Below are 26964 nucleotides of genomic sequence, written 5' to 3' on the forward strand. Positions count from 1 at the left end.
TAATTTGCTACTTTTATTTGCAGATTTGCCAAGAAATATATTTTCTTCCAAAAGAGATCTAATTTCTTTTTGTTGTTCTCCCAGGAAGTAGATTTGGGTTGCTCTGGTTGCTATGATTCTTCTTGAGTTGCTTGAACTACGAGAATATTGGGGGAAAGATGTTGACAGAAATATTCATCTGGTGCAGATACAGAGTCCTCAAGTGACCATAGTCAAGGTCTCGGTGTCAAGGATGTGGGCAGTACTGCAGTGATGAATCTTGGTACAAAAGTATTCAGTGCCATGGTTCTCAGTGCAGAGGCAGACAGTACCAAAGTACTTTGTGCTAGGACATTTGGTGTCATGGTCAGTGACTTGCTGATGGTACTGGAGGCAGTATGGTTCTTGTCATGGCAAAGACCACTGGTGCTGGCTTGGGTTTCAGTGCAGGCACACAGAGATGGGACATCATTTCTTTAGGCATTTAGAAGAGTAAGCCTTAGGGGTGGCTTTCCATCCCCCACTTCGAGAGGGGGTTGAGTGCCTGTCCTGATCCCCAGAGTGATGCTCCTTATAGAACCTTTCTGAAGATGTCACCAATGCCACTGATAAATGGGGCTTATGAGGTTTCATAGGAGCCTGGGGTGGTATATTGGCTCACCAGGACACTCAGTGCATGGATGAACCTGGTACCTAGAGCTTCTTGGAAGGTCTGCTGGGATCCAGTGAAGCTTGCATGGACACTTGCAGGAGGAAGAGTTTCAGTTTTGCCTCCCTCGCAGCAGTTTAACACACACAAAGGACGCAAGGCACAGTCAACCTGTAGAACTCATTGCAAGGGAATATTGTGAAGGCAAAAGTATAACAGGGTTCACAAAAGAATTAGATAAGTTCTTGGAGAATAGGTTCACGAATGGCTAGTAGCTAAGATGGTCAGGGATGCAACACCATGTTCTGGGTATCCTAGCCTCTGCTTGCCAGAAGCTGGGAGTGGACAACAGAGGATGGATCAGTCGATAATTGCCCTGTTTTGTTCATTCCCTCTGAAGCACCCGGCATTGGCCACTGTTGGAAGACAGTATACTGGGCTAGATGGACCACTGAGGTCTGACCCAATATGCCCGTTCTTATGCTTTTTGAATCCTTTTGGAGAAGAACTTGTAAACTGGGCAGTGCTCCAAAGCACAACCCTCTTTCAGGCAGAATGGGCATTGGGAGTGTCCATCATTCACCGACACTGCTGTTTCAGAGGAGAGGCAAATCTTGAACCCCTGCAACTTAAAGTAAAACATTTTAAGTTCTTGTAGGGAGGTGCCCTTGTACAAGGGAGTAGGCCCTTGTACAAGGGAAAGGAAACCTATCACTACTCTGAATAAATCTAAAGTTTGGAGGGTTTTTTTTTTAATCCAATAGGCAAAGAAATTTTTTCTAAGTTAACTAACTACTGAAATGAACCAGCTCAGAGCAAGGGATGTGGACTCTACAAGGTTTTGTCTTGCTGCCACAGGTGATAAGAAGAAAGAGAGAGTTGTGGCTTCCCCATCCTTTATACTCTCTGTTACAGGGAGTGAGAGGGTGCCCAAGGTGCATATGTGGGCCCAACAGACACAGCTATTTAAAAGAATCCAATCTTCTGTGCCTGGGATGCAAATGCACCAAGAGTGGAATCCATGTGGACAATCACTCAAAGATTATGTTTATAAAATTGTCATAGTTGAAGTCAATGGAGTTATGACAATTTACACTAGATGAGGATGTGGCCCTTTGTGCCTCAGTTCCCCACTTGAAAATTGGGGTAATAATGCTTCCCTCCCCCATGCTTTGTCTTGTCCATTTAGATCATAAGCTCTTCAGAACTGAGACCGTCTCTTCTTATGTGCATGAACAGTGGCTAGCATAATGGATCCCCAATCTGAGTTGGGGATTAAAGGCATGACCATATACAAATTATTAAACAATAGAAAGATAATTTATCCATTTCAGCTACAGCATATGCTTTGAACCTCTTCTCCATTGGTAAAAATAAGTAAATACACTCAACAATTTGGAAAAGCTAAGTTATCTGCAATTTTAAATCAAAATACTTTAAAATATTCTTACTATACAGCCATCACCATGTGTCAGCTTTCCTAATATGTTTATGTTAACTGAATACAAAAGAAATGTGAAATAAATATAACCAGGAGGGACGATCAAATCTAATTTTGATACATTAGTGTCATATGCTGTACATGTTACAATACCAGCCAGACTTAATACTAAGCTGCAGGCTACACTGAGATTTCCAAATGGCAGATTGTTCTAAGTGATACCAAGTATAATTGAAGTAATAAACGATAGAAAAAGCAAAGCACACTGTCAGGAAAAATTTAAGTATTTACTTTTTAAAATTAAATGAGTTAGGTTTGGAAAGGCAAGACAACTGAAATAATGCAGGGCTCAATTTACAGAAAATTCCTTTTATTTATCTCTTGCATTAACCCTTGAACTCTTGCCAAAATTATTTGTAATTTCTAGTACCCACTTATCTAAAGAAGGAAAGAGAAAAAAAAAACCTATTTCCTTTTATAATGAAAGCTAGTCTTAAAACGTTATTGTCTTTACTTAAAAAATAAAGTTCGCTAGAGAAGTACAGCAGAAACACAACACAGCAGAAAAATTTAGGAAGCTGCTTCTTATTGCAGCTACTTTTGGCAAAGTTACATGTATTCAGCATCTATCTAAGGTACCTTCAAACATTTGGTTAAGTTCTTCATAAAATGTTGTTTTAACACAATTTTTTTACTCCTGTAAAATAATGGATGCGATTAATTGCAATTTTATAAAAATACTAATATTGCACTAATGGCTATGCTTTATGGCCTTATGCCTTTGAACACCCAGTTTGTATTAAAATCAAAGCAAAACAATTAGCTATGAATTATAGGTCTATAATTCTTTTGAAGGGCTTTGAGAATGTCAAACTAAGCTTGAGTCATTTATATAGTGACCAAAAGTTTCAGCCGGATTAATAGGCTAATAATTAGAAAATAACCTCTTGTTTTAACACCATATGTATAATATATTAATTAAGACACTTTCACACCCTCCCACTCCAAATTTCCTCAAAGTGCTAGCAGTAGCTAGACAGGGGGTAAGCTGCATGGGCGAATCTGAGATATCACTTCCATTGTGACTTGTGAGATTTTAGATTTCTATCTTAATTTTGACACTTCCATTATAATGTTACTTTGTAACCGTATTTAAAATAATATTTTCTATTTTGACATATCCTTTCACTTAGAAAAATTCAAAGATGATGGGATTAAAATTTATCCTTCTCAGAACTCAAAAACACTCTCCTCTTCCTTTTCAATTCATCTTCTTTTCTGCTCTCTGTTATCTCTTGACTCCAGTGCTTCTAAGATATCCAAGATACTTAAAATTTTATTTACTATTCAGAAAGATTGATAGAAAATAAGTTTTAAATTGGCCTGGCATCTGAAGCACTAGAATCTTGATGCTGCAGTGGTTGGGCTGGCAGGAAGAAGTTTTATTTTAATTAAATTTAATTTCCATTTATAAGATGAACCTATCATCTACCTCTAGGCACATTACAATATAGAAACCAGCAACAATTCTTCAGCCAACCAAAGTACAATAAATAACACTTAAAAACATGGCTAAACACATTCAAAATCCTCAGTGATAGTTCAAGATCCAAGCTTTCCTTCCACACAATTAGAGTATGTCTATGCTGTAAAAACAACAACAAAAAAACCCCATAGCCTGGGTTAACTGACTTGGGCTCAGTAACAGCATAGACATCCCTGGTCAGACTGGAGTTTGGGCTCTGAAACCCAGCGACAGAGATGGGTCTCAGATTGTGCAGAAAGGTCTACACTTGTATGTTTAGCCCTGTAGTGCAAGCCTGAGTCGACTGACCAGGGCTCTGAGACATGTTGCAGCAGGGTTTTCGCTTTTTTCCAGTGTAGACATACCCTTTTTCATCTCCCTTCGTTTCATCCCCGTATATCACCATTTCTGTGACTTCAGTAGCAACAAGTTATATAAATGTAGAATAAAAATCATCTTCCGTTGTTAGGAGCGGCTGTATGTTTTTTGCCACCCCAAGCACAGCCAGGGGCGGCTCCAGGCCCCAGCACGCCAAGTGCATGCTGGGGGCGGCAAGCCGAGGGGGGGGGCGCTCTGCCAGTGCCACGAGGGCTGCAGGCAGGCTGCCTTCCGTGGCTTGCCTGCGGTAGGCAGCCTGCCTGCTGTGCTTGGGGCGGCAAAATCCCTAGAGCCACCCCTAAGCACAGCAGTCAGGGAGCCTTCGGCAGCGTTTCAACGGGAGGTCCACCAGTCCCGTGCCTTCGTCGCACCCGCTGCTGAATTGCTGCTGAAACCACGGGACTGGTGGAGCTCCTGCAGAAACGCCACTGAAGGCTCCCTGACTACCGCCCTCACCGCGACTGGCAGCCTGCCCTCCACGGCTTGCTGCCTCAGGCATGCGCTTGCTGTGCTGGTGGCTGGAGCCGCCCCTGTCTGTTGTGAAAGGTCACATGCTGCACACTGTATCTAGAACATCTTAATAATAAGGAATAATATTTGTGATTACTACTGTGTTTACTGCAGAAGTGTACATATAGGTTATAAAGTTTCCAACTGGAATCAGAGGCCCATTGTGTTGGGCACTGTACAAAACACATGAGACATTCTCTATTCTGAAGAGTTTAAAATCTAAATAGACAGACAGAAGATGGGAGGGGAAATAGAAGCATGGAGAGGTAAAGTGACAAGATCAAAGTTACACAATAGGTCAGTGGCTGAGTTAGGAATGGAATCCAGGTCTCCTGACTCACAGTGTAGTACCCTATTCATTAAGACCATACTGCCTCTCAGAATAGTCTAAATCATTGAAAAACGTGATTATGGGTGAAAGCAGAAAGAAATGGGGTTTAGGAAAGAATATCAAACTAACTAATGTGAAAATGGTGACTGACTTGTACTTTTTTAAAAATTACATCACCAAAGGACTGGACCAGCTTTGAAATGTGGCTAAAGGTATTAGCTATGTGGAAAGGATTGAATTCTCTTGAAAACATATATAGGATTCAGGCTGCACTTTCTGCTAAAACCTATAACATGTTGTTGGTTTTGTTGTTTTTTTAGTTATTTAACGAATAGTGGAAACAATTTTCATTATGGGTTTTCCCCACATTGCTTTTTAATCACTCTAATCCAGAACGGTTATTGATACATATTTCTGTATGCAAAGTACAGTGGTTTCTTCAAAAGGGCAGAGAAAGGAATCATTGTTACTTCAGTTATACTCTTATTAAAAAGTTGTTATTTTTACTGTTAAGATACTTTAATAATTTGTTTAGAAACCTAAATAATACACTGACTGCACTTTATGAAATAAAAGAGTAGAGTAGGAAGTACCCATCTTAGGCATGCAAGAAAAATATTAATAGTTTAAAAAAATGTATAATGCCACTTTTAGAATTAAAAGTCAGTTTATAACAATAATTATAATAAAGATATAAATTATTTTCTTCAAGTTGAACAAAAAACAAAAAAGTCATTAATAATTGAAGTTTGCCAGAGGCATGGCTATTTCTCTCTTTACTGTCGACGATCTAATTTAATTACAAGTATTAAACTCCATGCTGAGGTCAACCAGCCTCACTTCCTCCAATATTACACTTCAACTAGTGCTCATTAATGTGTCTACTGAATGGATTAGCACATCTGAAGATATATGTACAGAGTATGGGGGGACAGTCTAATGATAGCCAATTGTTCATTTGTAATAGGACACATGTTCGAGGCCTCAACTTATCATCACTAATATGGAATTTATTAAATTCTAAAGAAAAAATACCAATACAGAAAGCCATTTTTCCCTTAAGGTGGATATAAGAGAGCAGACTTCTGCTGAACATTTGTGTCATCACCAAAGCAATACAACTAAATTCACTAAATGTTGTCAAGTTCCTAACATTGATTTTCTTTTAAAGGCAAATGTTCTATGAACATATTTTGTTTCAGTTATTCTGCAAGTCTTGCAGCTGTCATCTTTGGACCATGTATTCATCAGCTATTTCAAGACGTTAACAGTTCACATCCAGAAGTCTCAAAGCACCAGAACACGTCATTCAGATTTGAAGCTTTTTCTTCCATACAGATTATTAACTCTGTTCCTTTTCCTCTCCTTACATCACCATTCTTGTGACCTCAGCAGCAATAAGATGTACAAATGTGACAAAACTCATCTGTGGCAAAATAATTGGTTGGTAGAAAGTAATTTAACACTATAGTTCACCCGCCCCAACCAGCTTCAATAATATATAAACTGTTAGAGGAACAAGCATTGCATTATTTTTAGAAAAAACTACTAATTATTTTTAAGCAATGATTTCCTAAAAATCCCTTGATATATTGTTACCTAAGGGAAATGCTGTATTCAAAACCACCTACCTTTTTTGTTAAAGAGTCATCTGAATCAGAAGGCATTCTTGTTGACACATGAAACATTACTTCCACTGTAGAGGTAGCAAAATATGGAGTGGTCAATCCAGTGCTTTTGTTTTTTTGCAATCCTCCCATAAAACCACAATGGTTTGTGAGATTCACCTAAGACCAAAGCCCATGTAACATTAGGGGAAAAAAGTAATATCTGGTGGTAAAATACTTTTCAGAGAAAGCCTTTTCATCATATACATTTTAAAAACCCACAATTTTGTTCTGATGCTGATCCTTTTGTACTATTAAGTTTATCTAAAGGAGCAGAGGCTCGCTAATTAGAAGGATTTAATTAGAAAAGAAACTAATTGCAGTGAGGGAACATCTATATTTATTGGCACAAGAGGGTATAACAACAATCTCAGAGACTGGTGGGAAGTAAAGGTTAAAGGGAAAAAAGCAAGAGCGGAAACAGTGGCATCTTGACACTCTCCTGAGAGCCAGTACTAGCAGTTGCTTTTCTTCTCCTCAGAATACATGGGGCACTACCACATAAAGAACCATGATGATTATTCTGGCTTTCCAACAGGAAGGAAGGGCAACTGCTATAGTTCTGCTGGCCCCATCACATATTAAGATAGTGCTGTCCCATATTTTTTCCCATTACTGAACACTGAGGAGGAAAGTCAGAAGTAATCCTTTTGCAGTGGGTTATTTCTCTTCGCATTATAAATCTAAATTAAATGCCTTTTAAAATTGGGATTACATTCCTTAACAGCATATTAAATGTTTTAGTCTCTTGGCATGAAATTCTGGATTTTTTTGTTGATATAATAGCAAATACATTATTGCCTAGTGAGAGATTAAATACGTTTGAATCGGTTTGATTTAACTTAGTAAAAACGTTGCTGCAGAACTGAAACACATAATAATACTTTATCAGATTTACAAAACTTCTTTAATTGTAAAAAGTCTGTTTCCATCAAATTTAAGACTTACCATCATATTTGCAAATTTTCAGTTATGTCTTTGAATTTCACAATTTTCCATTCTCACAAAGTGAAAATGGATGCTTTCTGACAAGAAGAAAAATTCCCTACATTTAGAATGTGTGTGGAAAGTCACTAGGCAAGCCAAAATTTGCCAGCTTTGCTCAAAGCTTTTTCACAGCTCTAGTCAGGAGCTGATGTATTGCTTTGGAATTAACGTATAAATTGAAAAAGCAAGCTTTATTCATTTAAGCTACTACCGTTTATTGATCATTAAGCAAATTATTAAATATTAATTTCAGGTAGCACTTCCAAGACAGCCAGAAGCAGTGATGATTCCTGCACTTCTGTGGGACAGGTCTGTACCTAAAGCGTCCTCTTATTGATGGTAGTGGGGGTCTGTCTTGAGCAGCCAGAAAGGGATGATGATTAGTGTAGCAAAGAGAATTTGGACCAGGGGAGAGTCAATAGAAGAGAACTATATTTAACTAATGCTTTTTGGTGAAAGAGATAGGGGTGTGTGTGTGTCTGTCTCGCTCTCTACTAGGCAGGGAGAAGAGGATGAGAGAAGCAGCATGCCATTATTCCTCCAACTCCCAAATCTGAGCAATGTGCAGAACCTTAAATGGATTTAACACCTTTCAGGCCTACACAACAACACAGATATAGTCTAGTTAGTGTATAGAAGTCAGGGACAGGGTGGCTTATTGCACACTGTTGAACAGCCTCTGATTATGTAGAAGCTTACACAGGTTCACCTTTCAAAGCCAGTAAAGCTTTGCTGTCTCAACAGTTCATCTACATAGCATCACTGACATAAGTATAACCAGAATTTCTCTTAGTGTCCTATTTTCAGGATAAGATGTTTTGGTAATTGTGAGCGGTAATAAGGAATAATAGAGATGGAAGAGTAGAGAGAAAAACAATCAGCCTCCCATTTTATATTTGTTTTCGACAATCTAACACAAAACTCTGAAGATATAAATAAAACTTAAAACAGATACCTCCCAACCAAGGCCTGCTACAAAATCCTCATAGGCTTGGCTTCCTCCAGTGTTAGTGAGGATGGAATGTTTATCTTCTTGTCCCTCAGCAACATAAAATACTGCAATCTTGTGTGTCTCTCGGCTGTAAAACATAGGATTGTCATTGGATTGTCACTGAGTAATAGTTCACTTTCAGGTCTTAACACACAGACAGAAAATGCAAACTGTATGCAGATCATAGCTTTCAGAATCAAAAAAGCAATGAAAGTACAGTACAATTAAAATAAGTCTTTCTTTCTGTTCTTTGACCATCTATCTTTTCATGTTCTAATCCTCTTTTTTATTCCTTTGCCTTCTCTTTTACAGTTTGCTAATAGGAACTTTCATGTGTGAAGGATCAATTCAGCATAGTGGGACATCAGCTGAAATTAGCAGCAACAAATGGTATAATAATGTATTCAGAAAGTTGAGTAAGAGATCTACAGCTGAAGACAATGAATAAGCAAAACCTATGGTTTGGGCATTATTTTACATTATAAAGAAGACCCCTCATTACCATTAATAGTGATAATCCTTGTGAATGATAAATGTGTCTCAGGAAGATGAATTTAATATCCTCAAGTAGCAAGGTAATTTCTTGTGTCCATGGACTGCTGATTGGTGGATATAGAGTTGAGCAACTTAAAGTTTTCCACAACTGTCCTACTAATTCTGAAATTACTAATTCTATAGCTGTTGACACAGTCACATGAATCTTGGAGGACAACTGACAAAATGCAGAGTAGCCAGCAAATTGTTAAATTCCTTGGCCCATTCTTTAATGCATTTAATTCTGTCTTTCATATTCAAAAATACCCTCCCAATAAAGAAAAAGAGCACTAAGCAAAATTTAAGATCTTTTAAAAACTAAATGCATCTCCAAAACTTATCTTGAAGCTAACTTATGATGGGAATAAACACTGAGATCTCAACAACAATGCCACTTGTATACTAGATGATATTTCTCTAACATCCACTACTGAGAGCCTACATATAATGTACTTAAATGCCTCCAGATGCTACTTTGGTGTCCATTCATAGAAGATCTAATAAAACATCTTAAAAGAGAAACTACAAGCTTGAAAAAGTGGCTTGCAGTGGACAGTGACTGAAACCTTTGTTGGTCACTAGTTCATCCTGAAATAGCTTTAGCTTTCCATGAGAACCTCAACTCTAATCACTTTCACTTCTCCTCAAATATCGACGGCTTTGATCCACAGCTATAAAATTAGTTTCAAAGCTATTGGAACTGAATTTTAGAATGTATCCCTTTTATTAGATATGTAAATACAGCATTTGAGCATTATAGCACGTTTTCCATAATTTTCATGGAACATAAAAAAAATCGTATTTGACAGATGAATTATTTGTTTTGCGAGTGGAGGTTTATTCTCTTTCAGGATAAACTATTAATTAAATATTCATTTCATTTTAGTTTCACTTAAGTTTTAGCATGTACTGCTTCCAAAATTTAGTGAACATGAATCACTTATTGGAACATAAACTAGTCTCCAATTCCGTATAAACAATAGTTGTACAAACTCACTTTGAAAAATAAAATGATTAAATAAATTAGTTAGGTAATTAGGCAGTTTTTAAAAAGATAACTTACCATTGTCTTGAGTCCAAATTTCTAAGTTCTCGAAGTAACTTTTCATTTTTTTTCAGGAGATGAAAGCTCCTTCTAAATACAGAAAAATTAATAACATTTTTGTTACCTGTCCTGTAATGGGCATAGGACAATACAAGAACATATTTCAGTTCCAGTCATGCAATCACCTACAATTTTCTTCTCAATTTTCCTTTAAAAATAAGTTATACTCATTGTCAATTTTATGCCAGAAGGTCTTCTGCATTCTTCTTAAAGTCCTCAGCATAACTCTACATTTGCCCACTTTCCCCTCTCAACCTTGTGACTTCAGTTGTCTGCAGAAGACTGGACAGGACTCCCTTTGGATCCCATATCATTTACTACGTAGTAGGCCTGAGGATAGCTGCTTAGTGATACATTACGGATTCATAGATACCAAGGCCAGAAGGAACCATTTGTGATCATCTAGCATGACCTCCTGTATAACACAAGCCACAGAACTTACCCAAAATAATTCCTAGAGCATATCTTCTAGAAAACCATCCAAACTTGATTTAAAAATTGTTAGTGATAGAGACCCTTCATGACCTTTCGAAAATTGTTCCAATGGTTAACTAGTTAAAAATTACACCAAATTCCAGTGCAGAATCTGTGTAGCTTCAACTACCAGCATCAGATTGTGTTATATTTTTCTCTGCTGAATTGAAAAGTCCATAACAAAATATTTGTTCCCTGTGTAGATACTTATAGACTATATCCAAGTCAACCCTTAACCTTCTCTTTGTAAAAACAGATTGAGTCTATCAGTATAAGTCAGGTTTCCCCATAATCTACCAGCCCAGAGAGTGCATTAAAAAGTGAACTCTACATTCCTGAACTGCAGAGCAAGACAGAGTACATCAGCCCACCCTGTCATCTGTAATGCTTTTTGTTTTTTAAGAAACAGCAAAATAACCACTATCCAATTTTTAGACTTACTTCAGATACCCATAAAATATACTGAAGTGAGATTAGGGGCAGTACCTATTGGAAAACAGGCTGCTTTGGCAAACTAAAGGCCCATTAAGTATTAAGAATGGCAACAAATGGGTTGCAACCAAAGTTCTTTGCGATCAAAATGTTTCACTCATATGACTGCAATATTATTTTACTGATCCAGACTTATTCTAGGTCTACAGAATGTCCATTTTCCCTTCACAGTAGGGAAGTATTTTAATTCAGCATTACACTCAGATATATGATTTTAGAGAGGCCCTTACATTCTGGGATACGAATTCTGTATTTAAAATAAAACAAAAACCAAAACCCGGTACTGCCAATACTAGTACCTCTCTTTTTCACTGAAAAAAATTTTTTTTACCTCCTATTGTTATTTGCAACATACAGGAGTATGCAGACTGAAAAAAATGAAAGGAGAAAACCTCTACTTTTCAGATTTACATTTGTGCACTTCTCTAGGGAGAGGACATACGCATTCCTTTTCCTCTGGTAGGGCAAGAGGGTGTTTATCAGTAACACAACACCAACAAACTTGCTGCTATTCCAGAGCTTGGGTCTGGTAGGGCCAAGTGCCTTGTCTTCCCCATATCCCTACAGAAGCATGGAAGGAGAGCAGAGGAGGAGGCAGCAAGGGTGTCTTTCTCCACCAATCTAAGGTTTCTTAATGGAGTTGCTGAGGAGAGGAGAGTAGGGAGAGAGGGTGTTCTCCCACCAACAGTATCCCTGCACTGAGCTGGAAAGGAGGTCATCTGTCTTCAATCCCCCTTTCCGCACTGATCTTAGGGAGAAACAAGATCAGCAGGCTGTTCCCTCCTCTCCCAGTCTCTCCACACGGTGGGATGAAAGTAATAAAATAATCTTCTTCCTTAGTAGATACCCATTCCCCCATCTCAAAAATTCTGCTGTCAGTTGGCCAAAGGCATTCTTGGCCTAATCAGTTCTACTGCCTAAAGTTAGGAGGATTAATAAAATGATGAAGGAGACTTACATAATTGTTATCAAACATTGTACTTTTAAACCAATACTAATTTGTGTTACAAAACAGGGTTTTGCTGCTGTTTTTTGTTGATATATTTTTTTTTACCTTTTATCCCATGAATTCATTCCCAATATACTGAGAAGTAATCTACAATAGTAAAATGCCGACTGGGGCTTTTGTGGAGTTGGCTCATCCTGTTCCACAGCCTTCATATTTAAGTCACTGAAGTGTTTTTCAACAAATTCTCTCTCTTCTGTGTGTTGTTTAAGGATAGCATTGATGACATCATTTTCCTGTTTCTCTGAGATGCAGATAGGTTGAGGAGCAGGTATGTTCAGTGAGACGCCTGCTCTCTGTAAGCATTCAGGACTAGTGACACCTAAATAATGTAACAGTTCATCAAGAGCATCTTCTTCTTCCCTAATTGTATCCCACGTTGGCACAGTTTCTCTAAAATTCCTTTTTACCTGAAGTGCAATTCTATCCCTTACAGATACATCCTCTACATGATCAGATGATGGGGCATCTTCTGGTTTCTCTTGCTGAAATACAGAAAGTGCCAAAAAAGTATGTTCTGATAATCCACATAAAGATGATGGCCCATACAAAATGGCAGAATCCCATGAGTATTTACCAGACAGATCACGCACTATAATTCTGACATTTGAATTAGCAGATGCAAGTCCAGCAGACAATCCTCCTCCAGGCATATTCTCTTCTGCTTGGATTTGTATACAAGAGACTAAAGAAGTGTTGTTTAACACAAAGAACTGGAGGTTTGGGCTCTCAAAAAGTTCAGGAGAAAGCTCAGGACTTTCACTATAAGGATTGTCATTGTTCTCACAAACTTGACTGGTTAGCATAGCAGGGCCTCCACTCATCGGATAGTGGCCTAAGTGGTTCACCAGATGTGTTATCACAGTACGAGCGGCAACAGAGATTAAGCCTTGTTGCATGTGAGTTTTCACTGTAAGATAAAGAACATTGTATTTAAAACTTAAATGTTGGGAAGCAACATGGAGATTTAAACATTTATTTTGGATTTTTATTGCCTAGATTTTTCAACAAAGAATGAGCTTTATGAGACTAGGACACACCTAAAACAACTAGGGAAAATATGGCTTTCCAGGAACTTTAGTTCTAAGTGTGAAGAAAAAAGTAAAATAATCACACTTACAGAAAGAATAAACATTCTATAATTGTAGAGGTTAGACCATTTTCTCACCATAGCTTTTATGTACAGCATGGGTCCACTTAGATATACAACAGTGATTCTTAAATTATTGAAAATAGATCTTAAGTTGCTGCTGAACTAGAAGCTATTGCATGATAATCAGTTCAACATCCCAAGTCACAGATTTTTATATTTTGCCCCAGTAGTACTCTGATGAGGAAAAACACAGCTATAAGTGTGCGCAAAAAAATAATCTAATCACCCTAATTGCCCAAGGGAGTATACAGCTCCAGGTTAAATTAAGAATGACAGTGGATCATTTGAAAACATTGATCAAAGCCCAGGCTATTTATATACAGCAAACTCTAGTAGTAACAAAACAGAAAATAAAATCTTACACTGAAACTGAAAAAAAAATGTACACATATGAAAAATTTCCATCTGAAAAATTTCTGGGAAAATCAGCAGGGGAAAGAGGTAAGTTAATCTTGTCAATTTTGTCTAAGTTTCATCTTGCCAAAGGTACTGGAGAAAAATGGGACTTCTATTCTTTCTTCTTTGCCAAAGATTTTCCACTCTTCTGGAAATTATATTAATTTGTAACAAAAGTTTCATAATTTTTATAACAAGCCAAGCATGCCTAAGAATTATTTTTTTAAACCACACTCTGCGCTGGATTCTCTGGTCCATTAAGTCCACTTTGTGATACTCATACAGTGCAAAGTGGCCTTAAACCAGTTGAAGATAACTGGTGGAGAATTCTTTCTGCACAGGGGAGCTCTCCACTGGTACTACTAACCTCTTTCCTCTCTCTCTGCCCCCTCTATAGTGTAAATGGAAGGAGTGGGTATATTGGGAGCAGAGCACAGGGAGTGGAGGGTGTGTGCCAGAGCAGAGCTTTGTTCAGCCACAGCTTGCACCAAAGGGGCTGAGTAGTCCTGAATATGCAAGTCATAATGGGGCTCCCTGCAGATCCTCCTCTTAGACGAAGAAAAGAAACAAGGCCCCATTTTCAGAATTAGGTAGTCTGTACATGACGGTAAAATATTACTAGAAAGTGTGGGTTTCCTTGGATTTTTAGTAGAAATCTATCGGACTGCCTCTTTCCTTTCTAGCCTCTTCCTCTTTCCATGCAAAATTTAAGAGAATATACCCAATGTCCAGTTTAGGGGATAAATTGGAGTAAACCAAACCATTTCCTTTATACTATATATGTTACAGTAATTTTTATGCTAAGCAATAAATATTGCTTAATATACATAAAACAGTTTAAGGCACAAGGTTTCTTGAGTGCTTTGGCAAAATAAGGGCAAAATGTATAACCTATAATGAATTTTTGTGAACATTTAATGCATGCATTTAGCAAAGTGTTGAGTGCATTTTGCTCTAACTGTTGACAGTAATTACTGATACATATATCTTTGTCTTCAGAGTGCAACAGAAAGCATAAATACAGCAATGTTTAAAATATCTAAAAATCATTTGAGAATGTTAATTTACACAAGTCTTTACAAAAGCAAAGTCTCAATTTGGGATAGCTGAACAGCATCACCCAGATGTTAACTATTTAAATCATTTAACAAATTCTACTGCATGCCAAAAAATAGGCAAAATTCAAGTGCCTAGTTAATGTTTACAAAATGATCTGAAAATGTAGTATCATTACATATTAAAGTGGATTCGACAATGTAGATGAGACCAAGAAAAAATATTCTGGCTTCTTTAGTGTCTCACATGGTTGAAAACAGAGACTCTTTAAAAACAAATCAGTTAAGTTGAATTCAAAGCCCAGATATGGGGAAAGCATGCAAGGAAATTAAGTTATAGTGCCATCTGCTGAAAAGTAGTAAGGACTTGCAAGCAAGTTTGTACAAGTCTTCTGGCGAAATGAATGGGAGACTCTGAAAGTGAAATTATCAAAGATTGTACTAACCATACTTCTGGGGGAATTCTGCACTAAAAAATTAAAAATTCTGTGCACAATATTCTCAAATTCTGCAAAATTCTGTATATTTTATTTTTATATATATTTGATCAATATAATCACACCAGTTTCAATTATTTTTGGTCATTTATTTCAAAATACCTGTCAGCAAGTATGTCTGTAACAATACAGACAACAAAAAAGATTCAGAAAGTGTTTTTTGACAAATAGATTCCTTATTAGGCATATTAATACCGAACCGTGAGTAATAATTTATTAAAACTACAATATGGAACCATATTTCCCGCACCTCTCAGAAGAAGTGGAAAGGCTTGGGGGAGTCAGTGATAATGGAGGAGCGGAAGGAGAGGGAAGTAATTGCTGGGAAGGAGCCTGGGTCTGAGCATAAAAGGTTACTGGGTAAGGATGGGAAAAATATGGAACACGTGTTTTTTTGCGGGGGTGGGGGAGACTCAGGGAGGAACTGTTAGGGAGATTCCCCCATGCAGACCCTAGCCTCTCCCATTCAGTCAGGCACATCTGCCCCTGCACCCTCTTGTGTCCTTGCAACTCCTGGCTACATGTGTCCATCCACCTCTACTCAGGCATGCCCCTTCCCCCTGTAGCTCTGCACCTCCTTCCCCCTCTGCCCATGTGGTCCTGAACCTCCACTCCCATTCAGCCCCTGCCAGTCTGTTCTCCCCCATGAGCCCTTATGAGTCCCTGTCTGATGCTCCAGCAGCTCCACGCTGTTTATCTCCCCATAGCCCTGGCCCAACATGGGCTGTGAAAAAGGCAGGCTCTCTCTCTTCCCTAGCTGGCTGGGAGCAGCTGCTGTGTTCTAGCACCACAATGCCCTCTGGTGGGCAAAAGGTAGAACTGCAGCAACATTCCAGCAGAACCTTTTTTCTGCACAAAATATTAAAAATATGCACAGTTCATTAATTATGCATTAAGTCTAGGGGAGTGGCGCAGAATTCCCCCAGAAGCATAACCAGTAAAGGAAGCTCTGCTATTGGATCATCTTTGCTGCAGATATTTACTCTAAGTGACTAGCACACAGTTGGTGTTGTACAAACAAATATTATACTACTACTTTTGGGTTCCCAGGAGCACAGCAACTTTATATTCCCAATTTGTTGGCATTTAAATTTGAGTCACCCTTAAGTGCTTTAGCTGATGCATCTCTGAAGGGTCAATCCATCCTTGTTTGTATACATGTCTCCATAGAGTAAAAACAGATCGACTGAAAGCTTTCAAAAGAAATGAAAGCTTGATAATGAGATAAGCAAGCGATTGCCGCTCTGTGAATTGGTTATTAGTAATTTCTATATGGTATTGCCTAAAGGTCCCAAATGAGATCAAGGTTGCATTGTGCTAGACATTGTACACACTTATGCACACACATGCTGCACAGAGTAACTTGTGCCATAAAGAGCTTACAGTTTAAATAGAAAAGACAGACAGAGTGGCAGGAGTACCACAGAGAGGTGAAGTGACTTACCCAAGGTCATGCAGCAGTTCAGTGGCAGAACCAAGAATAAAATCCAGGTCTACTGACTTCCAGAGCAATGTCCTATTTTTTTTTAACACACTGCCTCTTAAGAATGCCACTTGTTGGAAACCCATTAACTTCCTCCCCCCAACAAATTTGGAATTTCTTTCTTAGAGTTCCCACTCTTTATAGAAAAGAAAGTTCCCTGAAGAGAGAAGGAGGGTCTGAGGGTTCATTATAAATTTAATCAATGTGTATTTTAAGAACTGCTCTACCAAAACAAAATGTTCAAAACAAAAACAGTTACATATTATAAAAAAAGTATGCAGAATATGCCAAATGGCTATTTAGCATATATCTGACAAAAATTTGCATGGCATATATTGCTCTGGCCCACCTACAACGTGTAGTTAGCGCCCTTCAAACCATCTTTACTGCAAGTGTGTAATAACTGATCTACTCTGATAAGTGACGAATCAGAGGGGTAGCCGCGTTAGTCTGGATCACTAAAAGCAACAAAGAGTCCTGTGGCACCTTATAGACTAACAGATGTATTGGAGCATAAGCTTTTGTGGGTGAATGCCCACTTCGGACGTAGAAGTGGGCATTCACTCACAAAAGCTTACGCTCCAATACATCTGTTAGTCTATAAGGTGCCACAGGACTCTTTGTCGCTTTGATAATTTAAGCACCAAATTATATAAACTGAGAGACAAGAAACTACCTTAATGAATACACTCCTGTTCCTTCTCCCCCTTACATTCAGTTTCTCTTTCCCTTGACTTAGACCATTCGACTCTGTTTTTCTTTCCTTCATTCTGCCCACTTCACTGATCTACATAGGAACACTGGACATATGACCAGAAAGTCCAGTCCTTTGCTATCACACGCAACTTCATCATATAATTCCATCATAAACTTCTGAAGCTCCATCTTAAAACTCTTCTATGGTTAGATACCGACTTCTAATTTCCAGCCTAAATTTATTTATGTCCAGTTTATATCCATTTGTTCTTGTGCCAACATTCTCCTTTTGCATAAAAAGCTCTTTTCCCTCCTTGGTGTTTACACCCCTAATGTCTTTAAATTGAGCAGTCATATCCCCTTTCAACTTCTGTTTTGCTAGGCTAACCAAGCCAAGTTCTTTTCGTCTCCTCTTGCAAGATAAGCTTTCTTCATTCCCCATATCAACCTAGTAGCCCTTTTCTGCACATGTTCTAGTTTGAATTCACTTTCTTGAACATGCATGACTGGAATTTTTCACGACCACATAAGACTGGTGGCTCTTTGTGATCTACTAATACCTTCCCCCTGCCCCTCCCCCCAAGTCTTTCTCCTCTTGTTTCCAACTGATGAGCCCTCAGATCTGCCTTTGTGGTTTACACTGCCACTCTCACTGTTAATACCAGTGGAATTGTACCAGTACTACAGCAACTGTGGGAGAATTTGACAAAAATAGTGCAGACAAAATCCAAATTTAACACTCACCATTCTTTCTGGTAGAAAAGACTGGACATGATTCGCAGGAACAGAGGAGTGCCAAATCAAGAACTAGGAATATCAGATCTGGCAAGCCAATTTCACGGTGCCCAGAAAAGGAAAGTAATACAGGAGGGATTAACTGCACTGTAGATGGGACACAGCTTTCATTTCTATAGTCACCACCCAAAATCTGATCCTCATGAAAAACCTGTTGAATCTTTTCATGTAGTTTACTGGTGCAGAAAGGACTTCAGACTTCTTTAGAATGAGAAAATACTGTAAGTAAACAACTCTTGCTAATATGAAGGAACTGTGTATGTGTTCTACTGCTCCCATTTCCAGAAGGCAGGCAATTTCCTACCTCAAACTCACAAGCAAAGGCCCCTTAAAGCAATACGAAGGAGGATGCAGCACAATGGTCTTGTGAAGAGAAAAGGTGGTGTAGTGGGTAAAGCACTGGACTGGGATTTAGGAGTGCTATTCCCAGCTCTCCCACAGACTTCCTGTTTGAGTCATTCCTTTCATTTCAAAAGGGAGCTGGACTGAGCCTGCTTTGTGCAGGAGGTCACCTGCCTTGTGCAGGAGGTCAGACTAGATGACCATATTGGTCCCTTCTGACCCTAAAGTCTATGAGCCATAAAATTCTCTGTGCCTCATCTGTAAAATGGGAATATTTCCCAAGGTTTCTGTAAGGATAAATTCATTAATGTTGGTGAGATGCTGAGACAAGTACCTTAGAAAAACTTAAATATTCAATAATTGAAAAATGATAATGTTAGGCTATAGCCCTTCTCTATTATACCAAGGAACACGTATGTAATGCTGGGGGAAACTAAATCTATTGTCCCCAGCAGTCTTTATAAAGGAGACCCACACAGAAGTTCTGATTGGTTCTCTTTAGGATCCCTTCTTAGAAAAAATAGCAGAGACTAAATTGTTTTGAGATCACTGAATGAAATTTACTATCTTAAATGTAAGTATTATTATGTTATTACAGAAACCTGTCCTCTACTGAGGCTGAAAAGATGACTGTTGATGCTCTCCTGAATATTTTGAGTGACCCCAAGAACAGTAAAATGATTGGTTGCCATGATATTGTTTCCTTCAGTCTCTTTGTTTAGCATCAGTCTACCATTAAATAAATTAGGACCCTTAGAACACAAATCCAATATCTTGCCCTCTCTTTCATGAATGGACCAAAGTATGTAACCATGAGAATCTCCATAGCGTTACCACAACTATTATTGTCTGAGTTACCCTTAATGTGGCATTTTAGGTTGACAGTGTATGTCATGCCAAGGGAACACCTTTTTGTTCTATGTATTTATGGCTCAATAGCAGGCAGCATTTTATTAAGTGATTATAATCATACTTGCTCATGATCACTTGGTAGTTTGCCAGGAGAAGATTACACTGGCTATTTTTTCCAGATTCTGAGATTCCTTCTTTTATGGGAAGGCTGATGGTCTTTCACCAACGATCTAACAGAGGCTGCAGAATCTGAGACAATGCATGGAATGGAGGATTCCTTGTCCTCTTTGTGATGCTTGGATCAGCAGGTGGCCGTGTGGGCTTATCACTACTGCAGTGGTGCAGCTGAGTGGGAAAATAACGACCGAGTGTCTCTCCTACTCCCTTTGAACCTCCGGGGCAGACAAAGACACAAGCTAGCTGTACACAGTCTAAAGAAATATCCTTTCCCTAGGCATGCTAAGCACAAGTTGTTCTGGTCTAACTACAGCCTGTCAGAAGTGAATTAAGTGCTTTCTCTCCTCCCACCCCCAGAAAAGATACATGTGTCACCTTCAACTACAACAGCAGATGGTGGCAAGACTTTAAGGGAAAAAAGTTCTATTTTATTAATTTTAAATAAAAGTAAGAACTGAACAAAAAGTTGAGGAAACTTTTGTTAATTTTAGAACCTAAAATCTACAAGGAAAGTTACCTACAGCAGGTTGAATATATTTGTTGAGAGGAATATGAAGAAGAAAATAGAAAAAAAATATCCAGAACAGTGTAACAGCTAAACACTTTTTAATAATTTTGACCCTGGAGTACAGTTGTGTGCGTGCAGTGTCTCTCAGCCTCATGTCCCAAGCACCAGCCTGTAAGAAGGTCTGAGGTCCAAGGGACACAGTACACAGGTCCCAAAAGCGGGGATCTGTGGATGCAATTTTTTAAGAGAAAATGATTTTACCTGCAGCTGTGGAAGAAGTCCCCCCTTTAAAGGTTTTATACAGTTGTCTGATTTTGCCAGCAAGCCACACTGAAATAGCTATGTAATATTTAGTATGCTTTTTTTTCTGGTCTCAGCATAAATACATATTGTTTCAGGAAACAATCCTGCAACAACAGTTGAAAGATCAGGACTAGGTAAACCAACAGATTTTTTCCCATTTTTAATATTTAGAGTTCTATGAACACCTGACCCTGGGAAAATAAAGACATTTTTTAACTTTGCAAGCTTTGCTAATACAGAAAAAGCCTTCCCACTTTTTTTTTAAATAGATTTGTATCTTGTAATTTCAGTGGTATTTAAACAAAACTCTAATATAGAGATTTACACTTAATTTCAGAACTGTTCCTTGTAAAAGTCAGCTATACTATCACTTTGCCACAGACACATGGAAGGGAGGACATGGACACAGATTAGCAAATTCTATGTACCTCCCTAATCCCTACTCTTGCCTGTTTCCTAGGGAATTCAACAAAACTTTGCCTACTCCCTCACTGGGATGCCTGTATCAGCCTCTGAGCAGATGCTGCTCTAGTGCATACCAACATGTAGAGCAGGGGCTCTCAAACTGGGAGTCGGGACCCCTCAGGGGGTCAAGAGGTTATTACAGGGGGAGGAGGGTCGCGAGCTGTCCGCCTCCACATCAAACAGCACTTTGCATCCAGCGTATCTAATGGTGTTAAATATATTAAAAAGTGTTTTTAATTTATAAGGGGGGATGCACTCAGAGGCTTGCTATGTGAAAGGGGTCACCAATACAAAAAAGTTTGAGAACTACTGATGTAGAGGGTTGCTCTGTGGGTAAGCCTCCACAAGTCCCTTAATGGTGGACTTATCCCTGCACAATGGGAGAAGTAATATGTCCAGTCTCCCAATCACAGCTGTCAAACCTGCAAGGACTACCCTGCCTTTAAAATGCTAAACACATGACAACTGCTTATCTGATACAGACTCATGAATGAGCTTTCGTCCTAAGTAGAGTGTGGCACACTCTCTTTGTCCTTGTAAATTTTCCGCACTAATACGCTTGCCCATTCTACCAATCTATGCCCCCAACAGGTTTGTATGAAAGCACTTGTATACTGCTAAGTCTATGTATAGTGAGAGGAGTGTGGTTTGGCTTCATGGTAGTTCAAATAGCGTGCTTCTGCTCCAAATGCAGCCAATAGGCATGCTCCTTTGCTGCTGAGATGCACTACTTGGCCCCCTATTTGATCTGGCTTCTGACTACTCTAATCTATCAACTTTGCTTCTATCACACCTACCACAACGCAAGCAAGAGAATACGCTGTGGGATGGGTAAAACGGTGCTTGGTACTGTTCCCTGGGTGATGGCACAGGCAAGAAGTGCCAGGGTGGCAATTAAATCTATGTTATGGTTTGTCAATTACATTTGGTAATCTAGCCTACTCAGATTTACAAAGCCTTGAAACTTTAAAGAAAACATATAAGGTTACCATATCTCATCTAAGGAGACATAAGGAACACGTGGAATTACCTTTATTTAGAAATTTAACAAGAAATCATAAAAGAACCAATCATGTGAGGAAATGCAAAATGAAGAAATCAATGCTAAGGCTTTGTGCAACTGGCATTCATTTAAAAAAAATCTATTCAGGGTTGTCTTTTCAGATTGTCAGATTAAACAAGCCACACAGCATTTGCTGCAAACCCATAATTACAGATTATTATAGCATACAAAAGATGCAAGGCATAAAAAGCTGCTGCAATTCACTACACTGTAATAGAACATGCAGTGGAAGTTAATTCTGGCAAATGCTTTAAATATTAGCTTTACATAATACGTATAGGTGAAACTGTAATTAGGACAGAATGAATCCTTCAAAGCTGCTTTCATTCTGACCCTGCAGATGATTACTTTTTGCTAATAAGACCACTGCCATTTGACAAAAAGCCAAATACAGTACCTTGCTTCATTCTTCAGTAAATTTAATAATTACAGCTCCTCCTGCCAATAGTTCTCAAATCAGACTTGTTCAATCCAATACTGAGCTTATTAGGGGCCAGCTCTATGTTTAGAATTCTTTGGCCAAAAAAGTACTTAAGGATGATGAAGCATGCCTTAGACAAGAGCACAATGATTAGCCATTTTCCCCACATAAAAAAACAGCACGTAGTCACTACAGACCACAAAATCACCTGCTGTTAGCACACAGCTGCTACAAAAAGGTTCTGCATTTATCTGGCTCTTAATACCTTTAAGGAAGCCTAAAGGGAACAACTTAATATGGAGGGAGAATAGCACTACACAGAGTATTTGGTATCAATATTAAACTCATCTTTTTCAATTTTCTTTCCATTGAGGCCATTTGATAGATACATTTTACAAGAAATGTGTCACTACTTTAAATCTTAGTTTCTCGTATCTGCTGTCTTTATTTCAGAAGAAAGTGTTCTTAATTCCTGACTCTGATAAGGTTTGAAGTAGATGACATAAAATCGTATTCTAGAAATTAACTTCATTTTTTTTTTACAAATGTGTAAAATAGGCACAGAATGAATTATTATAGGTTTCAATAATCCGTTTTTAAATATAGAAAACTTTCAATAGTCTTTCAAATTCTGTCATGTCAGTTTAGTGATATTATAAAATTACATTTGGAAGATCATAAAAAACAAAATCATAAAAAAGAGCAAAATTAAGACTTAAGTGCACTCATTTACCTAAAACAAAATGAGAAGTAAAACATTTACACATCACATTGCAATATTTTGCACTTTTTATACGAATGAGCAGAAAGATCCATATAAGATAGATCTTTGACAATGTAGAAATCAATTTATTTTAGCTAACTGAGTTGTAATTGTTCAAAATTACACTTTCATATTATATTGATAAACATTACATATTGTCTAAAATGACATTAAATATAATTTAAAATTCATTATGTAGACACACACTTCAGCACTGGAAACCAAGAGACTGTCTATTCTCTTTTAAATAAGAGTTCATCCAGACAATTTGACATACCTTCTGTGACTGGCTGGAGCTTAGAAGATCGCTCCGAGTCAGGAGAATGTAGTGGTTCTGGTTCTTTCAGGCTTTCTAAATGCATAAAAGGATCATAATCCACAGATGCCAGATCAGAAAGACTTAAAGGGAAATATTTTGGGTTGCTGAAACACTGAGCTCCATAGACACATCCATGCAGAACCTAGAACAAGACCAGGATTTCAAGACAGATTACTAACTTTACTTCATTTTCTGATTAATTTGTTAAAAACAGAAAACCTACCACCAAACAATGAAACCCACTAAATAGGATAAAAAAAAAAGTGGGATAGTTTTAAACATTGTACATTCATGGATCTGAACTCCTGTCTGCAAGTGCTAGACTAAAGGAAGGTTAGTAAAAACAGCAGCTGTGTAAAAGGGATATGTAATAAAAATACAGTAAATAGATTTCCTATTCTCTATGTATCTACATTTCAAATGTAAGATTTTTGAGGGGTAAAATCTGTCTTTGTTTTGTACTTAATGGCATAGACCATATGTTTGCACTAAGCAAATTAAATAAATAAAGGTTAAAGTAATTCAATCTGTAAGGGTCACATTGCAATCTAGATACATTGTCTTGTTTGTAGGGTTGACCTTCACCACTGCCCCTGAACTGTAAACCCTTTAGAGTAGTGTTCTATTATTTGTTTGTCACTAACCCTCTCTTGGACCATCATTATTTATAGCACTATATGAATGATTAAACTTCTTTAGATCAACCATCACAAAATGAGGCAAAAAAGATGGTTACTCACCTTTGTAACTGTTGTTCTTTGAGACGTATTGCTCATATCCATTCCAATTAGGTGTGTGCACGCTCGTCAGAAGACTTTTACCTTAGCAACACTCAGTGGGTCGGCTGGGCGCCACGGCGCTGGATATATACCCCTGCCGACACAATGGCCCTTCAGTTCCTTCTTGCTGGCTACTCCGACAGAGGGGAAGGAGGGCAGGTTTGGAATGGATATGAGCTACAAAGGTGAGTAACTGTCTTTTCTTCTTTGAGTGCTTGCTCATATCGATTCCAATTAGGTGTTTCCCAAGCCTTATCTAGGCGGTGGGGTCGGAGTGAGATGTTGCAGAATCCAAAACTGCTGAGCGAAAGGCTGCATCATCTCTAGACTGTTGAACTAGAGCGTAATGAGAGGCAAAGGTATGTACCGAAGACCAGGTAGTTGCACGGCGTTATCTCCTGGATGGGTACACGAGCCAGGAAGGCAGCAGATGAAGCTTGGGCCCTGGTAGAACGTGCGGTGAGGCAGCTCGAGGGAACATTAGCCAAGTCATAACAAGTACGGATGCAGGCTGTCACCCAAGATTAAATCCTCTGGGAGGAGACAGGTAGGCCCTTCATTTGGTCCGCCACTGCGACGAAGAGTTGGGGCGTTCTATGAAAGGGTTTTGTCCGCTCGATATAAAATGCGAGTGCTCTACGAACATCTAGGGAGTCCAATTGTTGCTCCCTTCGTGTTGAGTGTGGTTTCGGGAAGAAGACCGGAAGGAAGATATCCTGGTTGACATGAAAGGCCAATACCACCTTAGGGAAGAACGCTGCGTGTGGTCGCAACTGCACCTTGTCCTTGTGAAACACCGTATACGGTGGGTCCACCGTGAGAGCCCGAAGCTCGGAGACTTGTCTGGCCAATGTAATGGCTACGAGGAAAGCTGTTATCCAGGATAGGTATAGAGGCGAGCAGGTTGCTAGTGGCTTGAATGGGGCAGACATAAGTCTGGATAGAACCAGGTTGAGGTCCCAGGTTGGGGCGGGGCAGCGTACCTGGGGGTATAGGCGCTCCAAGCCCTTGAGGAACCTAGAAACCATAGGGTGCAAGAACACTGAGCGGCCACTCTCCCCTGGGTGGAAGGTAGAGATAGCCGCCAAGTGCGCCCTCAGTGATGATATTGCTAGGCCCTGCTGTTTGAGAGACCAGAGGTAGTCCAAGATGGTGTGGATCGGGACCTCGGTGGGCATAACGTTTTGCGTTTCGTACCAGCAGGAGAAGCGCTTACACTTGGCCAGATATGTGGCCCGAGTGGAAGGTTTTCTGCTACCCAGGAGTACTTGCTATACTGAGGCAGAGCAACGTAATTCTGATTGGCTTAACCATGCCGCAGCCATGCCATGAGGTGAAGGGACTGCAGGTCTGGGTGGTGAAGTCTGCCGTGGTCCTGAGTTATGAGGTCTGGGCGAAGAGGCAGGGTAATTGGGTTGGCTATCGACAGGTCGAGCAACATGGTGTACCAGTGCTGCCTGGGCCACGCTGGAGCAATCATGATTAAGTGAGCTCCGTCCCTGCGGAGCTTTAGCAGAACCCGGTGAACCAGCAGAAACGGTGGAAAGGCATAAAGCAGTTGGCCCGTTCACAGTATCAGGAAGGCGTCCGAGATCGAACCCAGGGAGAGACTTCGGAAGGAGCAGAACATCTGACATTTCTTGTTCTCAAGGGAAGCGAAGAGGTCTATGCGGGGAAACCCCTACTTCCGGAAAACAGAAGGGGCTAATCCCCGAACCTCTCTTAACTATATGCACTAAGTAAAGAATTACTAAAAAATAACTGTAAGTATAGAAATTTCAACTATATACACAAGAATAATGAGAAAAACTACGAGTAGCTAGGGAAGTGGAGGTCAGTTAAGCCATGCTCCACTGTTCCAACGACCGACACAGGCGGTAAGAAGGAACTGAAGGGCCGTTGGGTTGGCAGGGGTATATATCTAGCGCCATAGCGGCGCCACTCCAGGGGGCGCCCAACCGACCCACCGAGTGTTGCTAGGGTAAAAATCTTCTGACGAGCGTGCACGCGGCATGCACACACCTAATTAGAATCGATATGAGCAAGCACTCGAAGAACTAACTGCTTAGGATACATCCCAAGACTAAGTAGTTCTGGGTAAAATGCATAAGTTTACAGGCAGAAGAAGACAACAGTACAGTCACAGAATTTGAGTAAAACAGAACAGAAAGGTTCTGTCTTCATTCCCCATAACTGACATCAACTCCAGCTTTACAAGTGTTCATTAAAAAAACAAAACAAAACAATGTAAAGCACAAATACCTTATATACACAATTAAGAACAGATTGTTCGGTCTTATTTTCAGCTCCTGTGGTGTGAAGAGGTTGCAGTAAGGTCTTTAAAGGCAAGGCCATTATCCAGTCCAATAAACAGAGAAGTAAAGAAACCACCAACTGTAACAACAGTATTTTTAGTTACAATTCATTAAAATAGCAGCCTGCTGCTTTACATTTCCTACTGTATTTTATTTTCCTGCTTTAGTTTCTCTTCCTAATTTAACCATACAGGTCGTCAACCTTAGACAATACCACCACATTAAAGTTACTTAGAAGCTACTGCATGTATAAACTTCATATTGTGGGTGAAAGCTCTAGCTGCTGAAGGCCCCAATTTATATTCTGTCTGAGGACTATCAATATGAATAGCTTTTCATTATCATCGTGATAGGTGGATGAATAGCTGTGCCTGTGCTGATAAATTTCCATGATTTTGCAAAATTCATTTAAAAACAAATTCTTTTAAAATGACAGATCAACAACATGTAAGTGGGGGTGGTGGAACGGGCGCACTTGAGCCTCATTGTAAAGATAATAAAAGATCATGCAAG

The 26964-nt window shown here is 39.1% G+C and overlaps 1 protein-coding gene across 3 annotated transcripts in view; it reads right to left on the reverse strand.

Moving 5' to 3' along the window:
- Positions 1-26964, reverse strand: part of RALGAPA1 (Ral GTPase activating protein catalytic subunit alpha 1) — a 245702-nt gene that overhangs the window by 49636 nt on the left and 169102 nt on the right. For all 3 annotated transcript variants that reach the window (XM_050954009.1, XM_050954010.1, XM_050954011.1), the window contains 6 exons: positions 26399-26530; positions 23316-23499; positions 12118-12979; positions 10056-10127; positions 8423-8546; positions 6445-6600 (listed from right to left, as the gene is read on the reverse strand). In XM_050954009.1, the coding sequence (XP_050809966.1) occupies positions 6445-6600; positions 8423-8546; positions 10056-10127; positions 12118-12979; positions 23316-23499; positions 26399-26530 (1530 nt within the window). The remainder of the gene's footprint in view (positions 1-6444; positions 6601-8422; positions 8547-10055; positions 10128-12117; positions 12980-23315; positions 23500-26398; positions 26531-26964) is intronic.

Source organism: Gopherus flavomarginatus, chromosome 5, assembly GCF_025201925.1.
Source record: "Gopherus flavomarginatus isolate rGopFla2 chromosome 5, rGopFla2.mat.asm, whole genome shotgun sequence".
Lineage (NCBI taxonomy): Eukaryota > Metazoa > Chordata > Testudines > Testudinidae > Gopherus > Gopherus flavomarginatus.